Raw genomic sequence first — 18,816 nt, 5'->3', positions numbered from 1 at the left:
GGGGGGGGGGGGGGGGGGGGGGGGGGGGGGGGGGGGGGGGAGCTGAAGGGAGAGCGCCCAGAATACTCGGTGCTTCGGGATGCCGATGATTGCACCGGGGTTGGGGACGGCGTGGAAGGGTAAGAGAGGGCCCAGTCCCCGAGCCCTCATCCCCCAGACCCCCCAATTCATCATCTATTCCACATTAAAATAGCTCTAGGGCTCAGCCTGTCTCCACCCCATTCCAGGTGAGGCCAGACCAGTAGTCCTGCCCCATCTAACCTTGAACCACCCTGCTCCCCTAATCCTCAAGGCTTTCTCACGCCCCAGGGCTGAGAGATGAACCCCTGGTGTCCGGGTCTGAGCCGGATCTTTCTCCCAGGGTGGGGCCCTGGGGGAGGGACTTGGGAAGGGGGACCCACCCTCCTCACAGGCCGGAACTTCTTCCTGCTCCTCTCCCTGAGGGCTGGGGCAGGGAGAAGGAAGAAGAAGCCTGAACCCAGTGATCTGATAAGCCATCAGGGGTTCTTGAGACGTCTTGGGCAAGAAGGGACCTGGGTGGCTCATATAGCCTCAGGGCAATATGAGCCTAAGAGAACATTTTTTGGAAGGGGAAACTGAGGCCCAGAGAGGGAAAGATCATAAGAGTGATGGATTTAGAGCTGGGAGAGACCTTAGTGGTCATCTAGTCAAACACCCCCCACCCCTTTTCCTTTTTACAGAAAAGGAAACTGAAGCTTTGAGAAGCGATTTGGTCCAGACCAGGTGGTTAATACAACCGGGCTGGGACAGGGCCAGGACACCCCTTTTCCTTCCACTCCCCACTGGGAGATGACACGTGGGTGTTCTGACGTGGCTGAGGGCAATGTTTCTCTCTTCTCTACCACAGAAGTGTACAAAAGTGTGCACACCTGGAGGGGGGCCTGCATGCAGAATGACCCATGAAGAGAAGGGCTGTGTTGCCATGACAATGGCATCCCAGTCAGAGGACTCTGCCAATGGCTGGCTGTGTGACCTTGGGCAAATCATTTCATTTCTCTGGGCCTCAGTTTCCCCATCTTACTCCTACTGAGGGTACATTTTCAGTGACCTAGTTTTGCAACCTGGGAGTTCTCTTTGGCTCCTAATTGGTCGCTGGGTCTTGTTGATTCTGCCCATCCGCCATCTCTGTTCTCACCAGGTCACACAGACACCTTTCACTCCCTTCCTCACATATTTTCAGTGGCTCCCTATTGCCTCCATGATCAAACACAGATTCCTCAGCCTGGCATTGAAAGCCCTCCACCAACTGGCTCCCACTTGCCTTTCCCATCTAATTTCCTCATAGTCCCCTCCACAGGTTCTCTGTTCTAGTACTAAGGAGCTGTGCCCAGTGACTGGCATTACATGGCTGTCCCCCGTGCCCAGCATGCTTTCCCTGCTCTTTTCCACCGCTCTGAAGGTCCTGTGTCCTATGAGAAACCCTTTGCAGGAAGCTCCTTGAGGGCAGGGGCCGGTTTTGAATTTTTCATCTTTGTAGTCACAGCAAACTGGTATACAGTAGGTGCTTAATTATTGTTGGATGAAGGGGACTGAACTGGTCCTTCCAGCTGGTAATGCTTTTTAGACCAATTAGCATGGCCTTGTATATACTGCAGATCAAAAAACTTGTGTGTATTTCACTCCCAGTAGAATGTAAGCTCCCGGGGGCAGCGAGGTGGTGCAGTGGATAGAGCACCGGCCTTGAAGTCCAGAGGACCTGAGTTCAAATCCGACCTCAGACCAAACACTTGACACGTACTAGCTGTGTGACCTTGGGCAAGTCACTTAACCCCAATTGCCTCTCCACAAAAAAAAAGAATGTAAGCTCCCTGAGGGCAGGGACTGTTTCGTTTCTGTCTTTGTTTCCCCAGCACAAAGGAGGAACTTAATAATTGTTGGCTGGATTGAAATAAGTTGTAAAATAAAAGGATAGGTCAGGGGTTCTTCTATCATGGATCCAAGAGCATGCTGGAGCCAGCTCAAACCTGGCTCACAAGAGCTGATTGTCAGATTTTCCGTGTGAGCATTTAACACTCCAAAATCAGAAAATGCTACACATCAGAATCTGGCTTATTCTTCTGATTGTTTAGACTTAAGAAAGTGATGGAGAAAATTATAATGAAGAGTAAGCTTCAGGGCAGCTAGGTGGTGCAGTGAATAGAGCACTGGCCTTGGAGTTAGGAGGACCTGAGTTCAAATCTGACCCCAGACACTTGACCAGGGGTAAGGAACCTTTGGCCTCGAGGCCACATGTGGCCTTCTAGGTCCCTGAGTGCAGCCTTTTGACTGAGTGCAAGTTTTACAGAACAAATTCTTTTATTAAGGGGATTTGTTCTGTGAAGTTTGGTTTCAGTCAAAGGGCCACACTTGAGGACCTAGAGGGCCACATGTGGCCTCGAGGCCAAAGACTCCCCACCCCTGCACTTGATACTTACTAGCTCCAAATGACAAATGACTTGACACTTACCTCTCCAAAGAAAGAAAGAAAGAAAGAGACTAAGCTTTAAAGTGTGTCCTGAAAAAGATTTTTTTTTTTTGGAAAGCTGGTTGTAAAACATTTACCAACACACCTCTGCACAGACCTCTTTGGCTGTCTGGTGAAACCTATATGCTCAGACAGTCCCTCACACCCCTTATGGGAATCATGTTTTTAAATAATTAAAGGAGATTCTAAATTTCAATTAGAAATGAGTGAAAATAAAGATGGATTTTTTATTTAACCATCCAAGCCCACAGACCCCCAAAATCTATCCATGAAACCCTTTAGGGGTCCACAGACTGCTAAATTAAGAACTTCTGGCACAGATGATGCCTAAGGTCCTTTCCATGCTAATAAGTGTTCTCTCAGGGTAGCAAGTCACTCCTTTCCTCTTGGTAAAATACAGTTGGGCTGGGGCATCTGTGAGATCCCCTCCAGCTCAAAGTCTCATACCTTTTATTGTCAGAGAACTCACTACCTTGAGAGGTGGCTGTGGAATAGTAAAAAGAGCCACAGCCAAGTTCAGAAGCCTTGAGCTTGAGTATTGGCTTGGCTCCTATCATGCTTTGTGACCTTGGGCAAGTCCCTTCTGTTCTAAGGGCTCTTTCCTCATCTGCAAGATGAGGGCATTGCCTTAATGGGGGACCTTCCAACTCTTGAACCAAGGAAATGGTTTCATCAGATCACAGAGTCATCCTACATGAAACTAGAGTACTGGGACTGGGTGCTCCTACCCGTTGGGTAGGTGAGAGTGAGCCTCTCATTTCAGCCAGACTCCCACTTGCACCCCAACCTGACAGTTGAGCCTCGTTGACAACGACCCTTGGATATAGTTATGCCTAGGCTCCCCCCAAACTTCCCTCCTATGCAAAGCACACTAGTGACCATGGGAAACACAAAGACTTTCCTCAAGGATCTACTCCCCCACCCCCAATATCTAGCCAGTACATGGTCATTGGAGCTGGGGTGACTCAGGAGAGAAGCCCCCCTTCCCATTCTCTTTCTCCCCAGCTTGGTAGGGTAGAAAGAGCAGAGAGCAGGGATTTGGGAGGCCCAGCTGTGTCCTGGACTCACTTTGTAACTTAAGATGAGCTCTTTCCTCTATTTCAACCTGTTTCCCCATCTGTGAAATGGGAAGGTAGATTGGACTAAGTGTTCTATTATAAATGTCTCCTGATATTCTGGGCTCTAAAGTCTGACTGAGTGGCCTCTAAGCTTCTGACCTTCTATGTTCTGTCTTACACTCTACATTCTAAGGGTCATTTTAGCTGAAATGATTTGGTCGAAGAGCCCTCTCAGCTCTGGCATTCTATAGTCTAGACATGGCGTAAAGGAAATAGAATGTTAGATTTAGAATCCAGAAGACCTGGGTTTGAAAACTACATAAGGTGTTAAAAGCTGTGTGACCTTGCACAAATCACCTAACCTTTCTCTCAACCTCAGTTTCCACATCTGTAAAATGAGGGGAAGAAACTGAATGATTTATTAGAGGTCCCTTACAGCTTTAAAATGCATGATCTTATGATTCTAGAGGATTCGTCCCATTCTCCATTCTAGGGTCCCATTCAGATCTGATATTCCAAATTCTAAGCTCCCTCCCTGGTGTGATATTCTGTTTTCTGTTCTAAAGTCCCTCCCAACTCTGACCTGCTCTGTTCTCAGAATGGGAGGCCCAGGTGCTGGGCAGGCAGTGGGGGTGGGGGGTGTTTGTCCAGCTCGGGCGGGTCCCTGGGTCGATAAGGGGCCAGATAAGGGCCCCTATCCCCACCCCCTCTGAGCCACATTGCTGGAGCCCAGGTGTGGCCTACCCTACCTTGGCCTGGCGGTCCGGAGCCCAGCCCAGCCAAGTCTAGGAAGCTGAGAGCCAGATACTCCCCTTTTTCCCCCACGCCCACCCACCTGGTCTTCTTTGGGTCCCCCCTAATGGGAACCCTGGCTTTGTGTTACAAACTGCGTCCTCCCAGGATAACAAGGGTTAGGCTAGATAGGTGGCCTTTGAGGTCCCTTCCAAATCTGGGCTTCTGTGGCTATCCTCTACCCCCTCCCCCCACCCCTGGGACATTATGTCCTCTCTGCGTCCTTGGGACCCACATTAGCTCCCCAAAGCTAGATCCAAAATTAGACCCCCTCCCAGATAAAACTATCCTCCCTGACAATGCCTCGGATAGCACCTTCTCAATATGCAACCTCTGCAATAAAGTCTGCCCTAAACTATGTCCCCCAAACTGCAGTATGACCTCAGATTCTGTCCCCCACAAACCATCTTTTAAGCTTTGTGCTTCCTTCCAAACTGCATCCCCTAGATGTTATTGCTGGGACTGTATCTTGCCCCCCCCCCCGTGGCTTCCTCAAATAGTATCCCTTCAAAGTCTGTCACCATCAAACTGTCTCCCCCAGAAGAATTCTTTCAGTTCCCTAAACCCCCAAGCTGTCCCCGCAAAATACTCCCAATGGCTTCTGTCCACTGCCCAAACTCTGTTCCCCCAAACAGTCCTCTGGTAGTGTTCCCTCGTCTGCATGTCTTTCCTGCTGTGGTCCCTCCAAAAAAGAAGGGACCTTCTCCCATAAACTATATCCCCCCCATGGTGTCTCCTCCTTCAAACGAATCCATCTAGCTTTAGAATATCAGAGCTGGAAGGACCTATGAAGATCACCCACCGAAGCATGTGTCGTCCCCCAAATAGCACCAGCTCTCCATACTTTGTGCTCTCCAATGAAGGAAAACACTGAGAGCCATATAGCTCTCTGTTTCTCTTCATCTATGTCCCCTGTTGATACATCCTTCCAAGCTACCAAGGATATATCCAAGTAGATACATCCTTCCTCAAATTCTGTCCCTCTAAACTACGATTCCCCCAGACTATATCCTCCCAGGTAACACTCCTATGATAATGTCTCTTCAAATTCTATCTCTCACAAGTATCTTCTCAGGTCCCTGTTTCCCCCAAGCTTTAACTTCCTCCAAACTCTGTCTCCTCTAAATTATATCCTCCCAAGAATATTATCTTTCCCTCAAAAAACAAATCCCTTGGAATAGTGGTTCTCAAACTTTTTGGTCTCCAGACCTCTCTATACTCTGAAAAACTATTGGGTACCTCCTCCCAAAGAGCTTTTGTGAATTCGGGTTATACCGAGCTGTCAATATTTACCATATTAGAAATTAGAAGGTCTTAGTATTATTATAAAAATGGTTTTAACCTCATGGACCCAGACTTCCTGAAAAGGTCTTGAAGAACCACAGGGGTCCCTGGACCACACTTGGAGAATCACTGTCTTGGAGGTTATGGGATTTAGATTCAGAAAATGCTCTGGAGGTCATTCCTGAACCCTGTGCCCCAACAATATCCCTTCGAACTTGTGCCCCCAAACAACATTTTACATATGGCATCTATCTGAACTCTGTATTCCAAACTCTGTCTATCCAATTCTGCCACCCTATGAAGTATCCCCTCAATTCTATGTAAATGCTACTTCCAAACTACATGCCCTCAGAAGGTATCTACCCCCAAACTTCTCCCCTGCCAATCTGAGTACTCCCTTCCCAAAACCACCTTGCCTATTTCCTGAAACTTTAAGGACCCAAAAGGGGAAAGGGAAGGGGAAGGGGAACCTTCCTGTCCCAGCTTCTTGCTCCCCTTTGCTGACTGTGACTCCCAGAGAAAGGGAAGGAGACCTAGTCTCCTCAACACCCTGAGCTCCAGGGAGGGAGGCTCCAGTGTCCCATTCCCAGTTCCCCTCCCCCACTGCTGGCGGCAGGGGAGGAAGGATCAGGGAGCTTGTCTCCCTCCTACTCAGCGAGCTGGAGAGGGTAGAACTAAGCATAGGCTCCCAGCCACGTCTCAACTCTGAGCTTTAGGGAGCAGATTGGCGGGGGTCCCCAATACCTAAGATTCCTGGGAAAGGAGACCCAGGCTTCGAGGACCAGATGCTGGGATATTCCCACCAAAGGCCAATGGGGAGTCCCCCTCCTTCAGGCTGGGCACCCGCCGCCCCCTCCAGCCACAAGGGCTGCCCAGAAAGAAAAAAAAATCAATAACACAGCCGGCTTTCATTGGAAGCCACCCTCCTGCTCAACCCCCTCCATCCCTGCCTGACGATTGGGGCTTGGCTCAGCTTTTCCAACATCACCCCCCAACATACACACACACACACATATACCCCCTTAGTCTTCCCTTCCCTTGGGAAGGGAGACCCCAACATCCTGACTTCCAGCCCTCTTCCCTCCCCCAGGCCACTCTCCTAAATTGGGAAGCTGGGCATATCCAAGGAGTCCCCCTCCTCCTATATGTATAAACATCCTCCTTTCGCCAAGTTTCGAGATCGGTGTCCCTTGATCCAGATGTCTCAAACCCCAAACCTCCCCTTCCACCAACCTTGCAGACCTGCTCTCCATGGCCCCAAGTAAGTCCGTCTTATACTAAAGCCCTCTAGATCAGAAACGCAGGTTTCCAAGCGCCTTGTGGCCATGAGGCTGATTCTCTAGGTGAACAGCCCAGGCCCAGAACTTAGTCTAGACCCCAGCCTCTGGGGCAAGGATAAAGACATCCAGGCCCAGAGCCCCATCCCACCCCCTCCCTCACATCTCACTGCCCTACCTGACCGAATTGAGAGTTCCGGTTTACTGGTCCCCAGCAGCAGCATAAGCAAGTTATAGACTCCCATGTTTGGGTCCCCCCAAACCCCTGGTTCTTCTCATCCCTCCATACCCTCCAGCTGAGGGACCCGATAATATGTCTCCCCCACCAAACCCTTCCAGGAAGAAAGCAGGCAGGATAGGGGTTAGACTTTGGGAAGAAAGTTCAGACTGGTCTGTGCAGGCCAGAATCAGGGGCTGTGTGGGACTGGGATGATTCCTCTCCCCACTGGGGCTGTCCACTTCTCTCTACCAGTTCCCACAAGTAGATGTTCTGAATATGTTCATGAGAACATTGAGGGAGGGGGGAAGGAGGGACGCCTCTGAGCCTCGGATCGCTAAGCACCATTAGGTCGTGGAAGACTCAGGGACCCTATCTCTGCTCCCGGCTATCTCTATAGCTTCCCACCATCCCCCAGCTCTGATCTCCCCCAGTTTCCCAGCTCTCCCACCGTGGATATTACTTTCCTCAGGTCTGCCATCCCTAATCTCTGAGCCCCCTAACCCTGAAGTTTCCCTGTCACTGGTCTGTGCTCCCTCAGCCCCATTTCTCAGCTCTCCAGGCATCCCCACCCACTTCACCCCTGAAATCCCTAAGACCGGCTGTACAAGATCATATGAGAGAGAGAGCGCTTGTAAAGCGCTCAGCGCTGTGCCCGGCACACAGTAGGCACTTAATAACTGCTAGTTCTTTCCTTGCATCTCTCCCTGCGGGTGATCTCTGACCACTCCTCGCGGTTGGTCTGTCCCGGTCTCCGGTGCCTCCGTCCCTGCCTCTAGCTCCGGCCCCCGCCTCCCCACGGGTCGGGCTCCCACCTCTGAAGCCTCTGGAAAGTAGCTCCACTCGCTCAACTCGTGCGCCTCCATCTTCACGGAGGGGGCGGCGCCCAGCATCCCCTGGGGGGCGGCTTCGGGCAAGCCCACCCCCCCGCACCCCCGGACCTCAGGGCCTCCGGGGGTCTCGGTCTGTGCTGGGGATCTCCAAGCGTAGAGGCAGTGGGTGTGCGCGCCGCGGTGCGCTGCGCTGCCTGCCTGGCCGGCGCCGGCCCGGGCGCTCTCCCGGGCTTTATAGCCAGGTAGCCTCCGCCCCGCGGCGGGGCCCGGCCCGGGCTGCCTCCCTTCCCACCTCTACCCCACCCCCCGGGGGGGTGACTGGGAAGATGCTGCAGGGCTCGGCGCGCCCTCTGCGGGCCGGTGCGGGCGGACCCAGGTGTCCGGGCTTCTCATCCAGGAGCGATGGGGAAAGGACCCAGCGGGGAAATCAGCCCCGAAGTCCCGGCACCCAGCAGGAGCCCTCTGGTGGCCGCTCGGGGATGGGTCGGGTGCAAGGTGGAGGAAAGTCACCGCTCCAGATTAGAAGTGGAGTTGGAGTGAGCCAGAGAAGGGGGCCATCTCACGCAACCCCCTCATTCTATAGACGAGGAAACTGAGGCCGGGGAAACTTGCCCAAGGTCACACCGAGAGTCAGTGGCACCAGCTCCAGCTCTCCTTCCGTCTCACTCACACGGGGACCAGTAGGTTCCCTTGTGCGCTCTTGTCCTGGTGGGTGGGTGGGGGGATCCCTACGCTGTTGTACCGAGTCAGCAAAATCTGGCAGCAGAAAAAAGGGTAACTCGTACCCAAAGTCAGCGATCCTAGAAAAATAGGATTTAAAAGGCGAACACTCAGAAGCAGCGATGGGGGCTCACGCAAGGATGGAGGCTTGGATTTTAATCCCCTATGCATCTACTCTACATGGGTTTACCCCTCCAGAACCCTGTCCTGGGCCTTTTTCTCTACATACAGTTCTCTCCATGAGCTCATACGCCACTGTCGTATCTGTGCAGGTGACTCTCAAATCTCCACACGCAGCCTTCATCTCTCTCCTGAGCTCCAGTACCAACTGCCTCCTGGACCCTCCCCCGGATGATCCTATCGCTCCCCCCCCTCAATGTCCCCTAGAATATCCCAATGGGAACTCATTCTCTTCCCCCTAAATCCACCATTATTCGGAACTTGCATGTTTCCGTTAAGGTTACTGACATCTGTCTATTTTTTTTAATTAATTTATTTTGAATTATCAACAATCACTTCCATAAGCTTCTGAGCTCCAAATTTTTCTCCCTCTCTCAACTCACCTCCCTCCCCAATCTGTTATAGGCTATACATATACATTTCTATTAAACATATTTTCATATTAGTGATGTTGTAAGGAAGAATTAGAACCAATAGGAGGAACCACCAGAAAGAGGAAACAAAACACAACAGAAGAAAAAAAAAGGCAAGTAATATGCTTCGATCTGCATTCAAACTCCATAGTTCTTTCTTGTTTGTGGAAAGCATTTTCCATCATGAGGCCTTTGGAGATGTCTTAGATCTTTGTACTGCTGAGAAGGGTTAAGTCTATCAATATTAGCCATCGAACAACAAGCTGTTACTGTGTACAACATTCTCCTGGTTCTGCTCACTTCACTCAGCATCAGACCATACAAGTCTTTCCAGGTTTTTCCAAAGTCAGCCTGCTCATCATTTCTTATAGCACAATAGTATTCCATTACATTCATATACCACAACTTGCTCAGCCATTCTCCAATTGATGGGCATCCTCTCAATTTCCAAATCTTTGCCACCACAAAAAGAGCTGCTATAAATATTTTTGTCCATGTGGGTCTTTTTCCCATTTGGATGATCTCTTTGGGATACAGCCCTAGAAGTGCTATTGCTGGGTCAAAGGGTATGCACATTTTTATAGCCCTTTGGGCATAGTACTGACGTCTGTCTTGCCTGTTCACTCTCCCTCACCCCCATATCCAGTCAGCTGTTGCCCTTTCTATCCTAACTATTGCATTTGTCCCATCCTCTCCACTCACACAGCCAGCACCCTAGTTCACCCCTCCTTTGGATTACTGCAAGAGCCCCCTGTTGGTCCACTCTCTCCCTTTTCCAACTCACCCTCCACATGGCTGCCAAATGAATATTCCCAAGGTGCAGAGTTGATTATGTCAGTCCTTGTTGAAGAAGCTTCAGGGGTCCCCTGTGGCCTCTAGAATAAATTAAAAGTCTTGTTAGTCTTTAGATGCACTTCCCAGTCTCCTTCCTGCACTCTGTGGTCCAGGCAAACTGGTCTGGTACATGGAATTCCATCTCCTGTCTTTGCAGAGGCTTGGTCCCAGTGCCTGAAATGCTCTCCCTCCTTCCTTCTCTCTCTCTTGGAATCCCTAGTTCCATTCAAGGCTCATCTAAAGCGCCACCTCTTACATATGCCCTTTTCTGATCCTTTCAAATGTTAGGTATCTCCTCCTCCCACCCCTGACCCCATCTCACATGAAGAGGTGGCCCTTCTCTTGGCCAAGGTCAATGTCTCTAAGAGCACTATCGATCCCATTCCATCCCATCCTCACCAGCAGATTGCCCCCTCTAACATCCCTACTCTCTCACTTACTTTCAATTTCTTCCTGTCCAGGGGCTGCCTCCCTGCTGCCTACACACATGTCTAGGTCATCCTCATAAAACTCTTACTTGATCATCCTATTAGCTATGCTTCCATAGCTCTCCTTCCTTTTGTGGCTAAGATTCTTGAGAAGGCCATCTACATCTAGGGCCTCCAATTCCTTTCCATTCACTCTTCTCTTAAATCTGGGCAGCCTGGTTTCCAACCTCATCATTTTGTCACCACCCTCCTCTCCTTGATAAACAATTCTCTCTAGATTTTCTTGACACTGCTCCCTCTCCTGGTTTTCCTATCTGTTTGACCACTCCTTAGTCTGGATCTCCATCCAGGTCACACTGAATAACTTCATCCAGGTTATACCAGCTAACTGTGGGCAGCCCCAAGGCTCTGTCCTGGACCCTCTTCTCTTCTGCCCTCTGTACTATTTCACTTGGTGATCTCATCAGCTTCCATCGATTCAATTATCATCTCTTTGCAGAGAATTCTCAAATCTATTTGTCCAGCCCTAACCTCTCTCCTGAACTTGTCTCACATCCCAACTACCTATTAGATATTTTGAGCTCAATGACTCCTAGACATTAAAAGCTCAGCAGGCAGAAAACAGAATTCACTGTCTCCTCTCTCCCCACCAAAAAAAAAAAAAATCCTCCCCTCTTCCAAACTTCTCTGTTACTATTGAGGTCACCACAATCTCCCCATTCACCCAAGGCTCACAACTTCAGTATTTTCCTTAACTCTTCATTCACACTTAGCCCTTATGTAAAATGTATTGCCAAATCTTATCATTTCTACCATTATGATATCTCTCCAATAGCATCATCTCCAAGGGCTGATGGGGAGGGAGGAAGCCTGAGCGAGTTCTCTCCCTGTCTCTTCACTCATATTGCGACCACCCTGGTGCAGGCCCTCATCACCTCACACCCAGACTAGCCCAATAACCTTCTGGTGGATTCCCTGGCCTAAGTCTCTCCCACTCCAGTCTGTCCTCCATTCAGCTGCCAAAGTGACCCTTCTGAAGCCCAAGACTGACCATGTCACTCTCCCATTCAGTCAACTCCAGTGGGTCTCCAGGATACAATGGTTCCTCCAAGATCCGATACATATTTATATATATATATATATATATATATATATATATAATACATATATAACATATATTATATAAATATGTATAATATAAATTTCTTCCTAACCTGCCCCTTCCTACCTTTCCAGTCTTCTTATTATCTGTGTGGATTTTACACCCCACTGATACTGGCCTCCTTGTTTTGCCTACCAGGATGCTCCATTCCCCCAACTATGTACCCCTAGCTATGTCCTCCATGTCCAGTGGGTTCTCCTTCCTCACTTCCACCTTCTGGCTTTCCTGGATTCCATCAATACTCAGCTCAAATCCCACCTTCCCCAAGAGGCCATTGCTGGTCTGTACCCCCATCACCATCCCCCACTTCTAGTGTCTTACATCAGCAGTTAACTCCAATTTATATTGTAGTAGAGGGACCACAGCTTTCTAGGTGTGTAGCCCTGGGCAAGTCACTTAACCTTGCTTGCCTTGGTTTTCCCATCTGTAAAATGAGCTGGAGAAGGAAACAGCAAACCACTCCAGTATCTTTGCCAAGAAAAACCCAAATAGGGTCACGCAGAGTTGGACATGACTGAAACGATTAAACAGTAACAAAAGGGGGCCCAAGCTTAGGTTTGCACTTTCTGGTGGACTATACAGAGCATTCATAGACTTTTTTCCCCTGATTCCAATCCAACATGTGGAAATCTGTTCTGACCAATAATGGCTAAGTGTGGTTGCTCCTGTATGATGTCAAAAAGTCTTTCAAGTAACATCAGTTCTTTGGTAACTCACAAGGTGCTGAACTGGAATTAAGTACAAAAGATGACATCTGCCTATACCTTGCTTTCTTTTCCTTCCTGGCAGTGAGGGGAACAAGGATTACTTGGAGGTGCCAGGTTGGGGAGGGGAAGCTTGTCTCATCTCCTCACTTGGCATCCATGGGTCCATGTTCACATAGCACATCTATTTCTTTTGGGTTTATTCTTTCTGGATATTAGATGAACGAGTATTCCAAGATGGGAGTGCCCAACTGCCAGTGGTCTCATTGAAGGTTCCATAGGTGACCAAAGATGGTAGCAGTGACCACCAGAATGGTAGAGGCTGATGACAGCCTCAGATAGATAAGATAGATAAAGACTCAGATAAACAAAGACTGTTACCCAAAGATGGTGATAGCTTCAGGGAATGAGAACCCTTGTAGTGGACAGAACGGCCAACTTTGAACTCTAGAAAGGCAACAATCTGAAGACCCCAGTGGAAAGCTATGCTTAACAGGAAACTGATCATGAGGACTCCACAAACGGAAGAAAGGATTCATGGGACCAAGAGTTGGGAAGTATCCTTTGGCCACAGGGGATTTAAGTCTGAGCACACTTTCCTCAAGGACCTTGTATATACAAGGGAGAGTATACCCGTATTATAGGGGGAATATTTTATACCAAGTTCTTTTCCTATACCTTCTTACTAAATGCTCTTTCCTAAAACGCTAATGGAGTTTTAGCTTACTGATTGATAACTGGGAGCACATTGGTAGGGGCTCAGGAGCTACAATACTAGAAATTCCAACTTCTCAGAATTATCCCTAGGTTCCTGAGGGGATAGTAGTCATTTCCTTCTGAGGCCTCAACCTGCCAGTGGCAGCGGGAGTTGGAGGAGCAACCCTGGAGTGGGTGCTAGATAAGTGAATATAAGCTATATTCAAAATCAACACAAATTAATTAGGGGAGAGGAAAGAGACACTAGCACTTGGAGGAGGGGTCAAGGGAGGCTTCATATAGGAGATGGTGCTTGAGCTGGACATTGACGGAAACTATAGATTCTAAGATATGGAAATAAGGATGGCATACATTCCTGGCACGAGGGACAGGAGATGAAATGTCCTTCATGAGGAATGACAGATGTATTGCTTTGGTAGAATCAACTGATTAAATAGGAGCAATGAGGAAGAGCTGGGAATTGGAATTTAATTTGATTCTATCTATGTCTGTGAGTCTGGGAACTTTAAGACAGGGGTGGGGAAGCTATACTCTCCGCTCATATAGCCTCTGTCCCAATTCAGGCTTTGGATACCTCTTGTATAGACTATTGTAATAGCCTCCTAATTAGCCCCCCTACTTCTAAATTTTCTCCTCTCTTCTGTTTCTCTTTCATCCTCCACACAGATGCCAAATGTATATTACTAAAACACGGGTCTGACCATGTAATTCCCAAACAGAAATCTTCAGTGGATGCCTGTTTGTTCTAGGTAAAACTCCTCAGCCTGGCATTTATAGCCCTCCAAAATCTGGCTCCCACCTACCTTTGCAGTATTATTTCATATTACATCCCTTCATTCATTCTCCTTTCCAGTCAATGGGACACTAGCTGTTTCCCATACAAAAGTTAATATGTTTTATCGAGGATATAATTTTTCCACAGAAGATTCATTTAGCTGCATGGCAGAAATTTTACCATATTAGTTTCTCATTATCATTGTCTTTCACATCATTCTTTCTGATTTCTTCTAATTCATTAGTTAGGATTTCATTATCACGTCTCCAGAGAATTCTGTGTCTTTTGTTCATGATTTCCAACATGATAGTTATTTTTATTGTGCTGTGATCTGTAAAGGATGTGTTTACCATTTCCATATTTTTACATTTGTTTACACTATTTCTCTTAATATCGTCAATTTTTGTACAAATTTCTTTTGGTGTTGCGAAATATGTATGTTCTTTACCTGTTACTTTCAGAAGATGCCACATCTTTTAGCTCTAACTTTTTCAGAAATTTGTTTAATTCTATATTTTTCTTTCATTTGTCTCTGTTAGATTTGTCCAAATATGAGAGACGTTAAAGTCTCTTACAATTACTGTTACCATCTAAATCTTCTTACAATTTAGTTAACTTATTCTTTACAAAGTTAGATGCTATACCATTTGCACAAGTCCATTTAAAACTGATGTTGGTTTGTTTTCTGTGGTTCCTATAGCATAACATAATTTCCTTTTTTATCTCTATACTGTCGATTTTTGCTTTTGCTTTAATGAGAGCATGATTGCAACTCCTTCTCTTTGGATTCACTGATTCATAGTAAACTTTGTTCCAGCCTCTCATTTTTATTCTGCACATGACTATGCTTTAGATATGTTTTTTATAAGCAACAGATTGTGGGGTTCTGTTTCCTCATCTAACCTATTTCATTTTATTGGATTGTTTAATCCATCTACTTTTAAAGTTACAACAGATTTTCTATTTTCTTCCATTTGGGTCTCCAGTATTGCTTTTTTCTGAAATGGGATTTTTTTTGGTCCCATACGTCATATTCTATCTTTGCCCAAGCTGTCCTCCATGGCTGAAACGCACTAACTTCTCTCTTCTCCCTTCTGGAATCTCATGCTTCTTTCAAGTCACAATTCAGGTACCACCTCCTATGTAAGGTGCTTCCTGATCCCTCTAGTTTTTTTCCTCTTGAAATTACTTTGTGTCATTTACTTACTTGTGTGCATATCACTCCCCTTTACCCCAAGTAAAACGCAAGCTGCTTGAGAGAACTGTTTAATTTTTGTCATTGTCATTTGTCATTGTCCTAGTGCCTAGCACAGTAGGTGCTTAATAAATGTCAAATTGAATGAAAAAACTGAGATGGGTACTTGGAGGCAGAGATGAGGAAATTGGAGGCAGATATATGACATCAGAGATAGAGATACGGGCTTAGGGTCAGAGATGGGGGCTCACAGACATGAGCTCAGAGACAGAAATAGACATTCAGAGATAGGGGTCCTCAGACACAGGGACAGAAACAGGGGTTCGAAGACAAAGGAGGAAACTTGGAGATAGAGGTGGAATCTTAGACAGGGGATAGGGATGGGGTTTCAGGGATATGGGCTTAGTACCAGAGAGTGAGAGAAGCTGAGAGATGGGGGCTGGGGCTCAGAAACAGGGATGGATAGGTTATCACAGACAGGGATAGAAATTCAGACAGAGATATGGGAATGGGGACTCTGAAGTGAGGATGGGGGTTCAGTTATGAAAACAGGCCCTCAGAAACAGCGATGAGGATCGGAGTTGGGAGCATAATCTTAGAGGCAGAGATGTTGAGTTTATAGACAGGGGGTTGGGGCAGAGGTTGAGAAATAGGTTTGGGTCAAAATAATTTAAGACATGATCAGTAGTGGTTCAGTAAATTTCTGGATAGGGTATCAGAGGGAAGGATCAGGGTCCAGGGATGGGAGTGAGGGATCAGAAATGGGGATGGAGCTCAGAAAGAGATTCAGGCTCAGAAACACAAATGGGGACAAATGTATTAACATCTTTCTGATGCATACTCCATGGTGGTAAAATCTTAAAGTACAGATTTGCCTAGGCAACTCCTCTACTCAAGAATCTTCAATGGCTCCCTCTTACTTCTAAGAAAACAAAACACAAACTCTTCAGCTCAGCACATTCACAGTCTAATTGCAGCCCACCTTTTCAGATATTTTTTCTCATTACTCCGTCATTCCTTCTCCACTCCAGTTAGACTGACCTAGCTCCTCCCCCTTCTCACTTTTGGGGCCTTTGCTGGGAGTACGCCATATTCTTGGCACAGAGCATACTGTGCCTGGAATAGACTCCCTTTTCACCTCACACAAATTCCTTACTAAGCTGTGTGACCCTGGGCAAGTCACTTTGCCTCTGATTGCCTCAGTTTCTTCACCTGTAAAATGGGAATAACAGCACTTACTTCCCAGGATTGTTGGATCAAATGAGATAATATTTGTAAAGTATTTAGCAGAGTGCCTGGCATACAGTAGTTGTTTAATAAATATTATTCCCTTCCTTTTCAAGTGGCCCCTGCAGAATGCTTTTCTTGGCCCCACCTTCCCCAAGGTTAGCCCTCCCTCTGGACTCAAAGTATATTTTTGGGTCCTGGTTTGGGAATTCCTTCCCCTGATGCATAACAGCAACTCACCTGTAATTTTTATTCTTGAATTTCCCAGGGCACCTGGTGGTTAAGCAGTCGCCTTTGGTGACTGGGATAGTCTATGTGTCAGAGGTTTCGGTATCCCTGACTGCAAAGGTGGGGGTGTCATCCTTCATCTCCCTCAAAACACGTAGTTAACACATGGCTAATAGCTGAGGTTTCCAAAGCCCCTTTCATCATCTCTTGTTTGAACCTTCCAACAGCCCTGTGATGGAGGTCCCATTTTACAGATAAGGAAACTGAAGCCGAGAGAGGATAAGGGACTTGTAAAGGGTCACCCTGCCAGGAAACGTGTGAGGAGGGACGTGATGCCACACCTTCCTGTTTCTCTACGGACTCATACCATGCTTCGGCCCTCTCAGAATAAAAGCTTGTCGAGGGTAGAGAATGAGATTTCTATCTCTGTATCTCCAATGGCCTGGTGACTTAGGCGGGTGTCTACCCCCAGCGTGTGAAGACTTGCCCAAGCAAATGGGTGGAGGAGAACAATTTGTTCCAACCGCCACCAAGGCGCCTGAATCAGGCCCTTAGCACTTGGTCCAGCATCAAAGACGCCAAAGCCATCCACTGCATCTCCAATGCGCACCCCGTCTTCCCTTTGGTCCTGCCACTGGACTTGGATGGCTCTGGAAGAGAAGGCGAGGCTGAGACTTTGTGCAGTTCTGCCTCACTTCAATCCAATTCACCCCTAAGTCAAGACATCGCCCCATGATGTCACAGGTCCTCTTCCAAAAGGGCAGAGCCAAATATAAACACGTAGATACATGCACCATTTACTCATGATGGCAGCTAGGTGGCACAGCTGATAGTGCATCTGGCCTGGAGTCTGGAAGATTTGAGTTCAAATTCAGCCACAGACGCACACTAGCTGAGCAAATCACAATCCCTCTGTCTGCCTCAGTTTCTTTAACTGTAAAATGGGGATAATAGCACATGCCTCATAGTGAGAGTCTGATGAGATATTTATAAAGGGCTTGGTACAGAGGCAGGCACATAGTAAATGCTTGCTTGCCCCCCCCCATAGAAAGCAGCATGATACAATCGGCTTTCCAGTCAAAGGACCTGGGTTCCAATGCTGCCTCTGCATTTACTCCTCCTATGACCTCTCTTGGGCCTCGCCTTCACCCTTTGAAAAATGAGGGACCTGGAGCAGGGCCTCTAAGGGCTGTCTGTGTCCCCAGTGCCCGGCACATGATTATTGGATCGAATTGAATGGGAATGACCACCAGAGGGGATGGTGAACTGTCACCCACAGCAGATGTCAATCAACAAACATTAAAAAAATTTTTTTCCCAAAGAAGATCCTCATTCTCCACCCCTCTAAGAAAAATAAAACACTTAGTGGTGCAAAACAAATCCCGCCTGCCCGTGACCACGTCCACAAATTCATCTCCTTCTGGGCCACATCCACCACCTCTCTAATGGGAATGGCTCCGTTCCATCTGCATTTATTAAGTGCCTGCTGTATGTCTGGGGAGTCAAAGCAAAAACGGCCCTTGAATTCACAGTACTTGGGGGGGTGGTAAAGGCATAATAGAAAATTGGGGGTGGGTGGAACCAGGAAGGGCTGGCCAGCAGGAAGTGGCCCCAAGCAAGGCTTCTTCTCTAAGGCTGGAGTGGAGAGGGAGTGCACTTCTGGCGTGGGGGACGGCCTGGGCAAAAGCCTGGAAGGGAGAAACCGCAGCCAAAGACAAGACGCAAGTAGGGCGGTTGGAGTGTGTGAAGAGGGATAAGCTAGGAAAGACGGGCTGGAACGGGCCCGGGAAGGCCGCTAAGACGTCACTAGCATTTGACCCCTGCAGCCATAGGGAGCCATCGGGGTTTATAGCGCAAGGAGTGACGCTCAGGCTCGGGCTTTGTGGGGATGAGAAGTCGCTGGGGGCCAGGCGGGAGCGTGGATGGCGTCTCAGGGCGCGGGAGGCCGCAGCTCCCTCCCGCCTCCCCGCTCGCAGCTGCCACGAGGAGGGCAGGATCGCCACCCCCCCGGATCTCTTCCGCCCCATCGCCTTCCTTCCGGAGAACCCTTGGAGCGGGAGAACTCCATTTCCCACAATCCTCCGAGACGCCTCCGGCGCTCCGCGGCGCAATGGCTACGTTTTCGCAGAGTCTCCTTCCGGCCTTGGGGCGTCGGGGACAAGTCTCCCCGGGCTAGGAGGCTTCCCTGGACTCCATTTCCCGGCGTCCCTAGCCCTCTCCCTGCCTCCGCTTCCTCTTTGCGGGGGGGGGGGGGGCCGCACCCTTCCGAAAACTCCATTTCCCGGCG

General features: G+C 48.3%; 1 protein-coding gene across 1 annotated transcript in view; it reads right to left on the bottom strand.

Annotated features, from left to right (window-relative positions):
• LOC114031046 (hepatocyte nuclear factor 3-gamma-like) overlaps nt 1–8,036 on the bottom strand; it is a 10,189-nt gene extending 2,153 nt beyond the window's left edge. Inside the window, exon 1 of the mRNA XM_027846049.1 lies at nt 7,929–8,036. Coding sequence (XP_027701850.1) covers nt 7,929–8,006 — 78 coding nt within the window. The 5' untranslated portion in view covers nt 8,007–8,036. The remainder of the gene's footprint in view (nt 1–7,928) is intronic.
• Between the last annotated feature and the right edge of the window lie 10,780 nt (nt 8,037–18,816).

This window comes from Vombatus ursinus, unplaced genomic scaffold, assembly GCF_900497805.2.
Source record: "Vombatus ursinus unplaced genomic scaffold, bare-nosed wombat genome assembly UNPS02015030.1, whole genome shotgun sequence".
NCBI classification, from domain to species: Eukaryota; Metazoa; Chordata; class Mammalia; order Diprotodontia; family Vombatidae; genus Vombatus; species Vombatus ursinus.
This window is presented reverse-complemented; position numbering and strand designations above follow the sequence as displayed.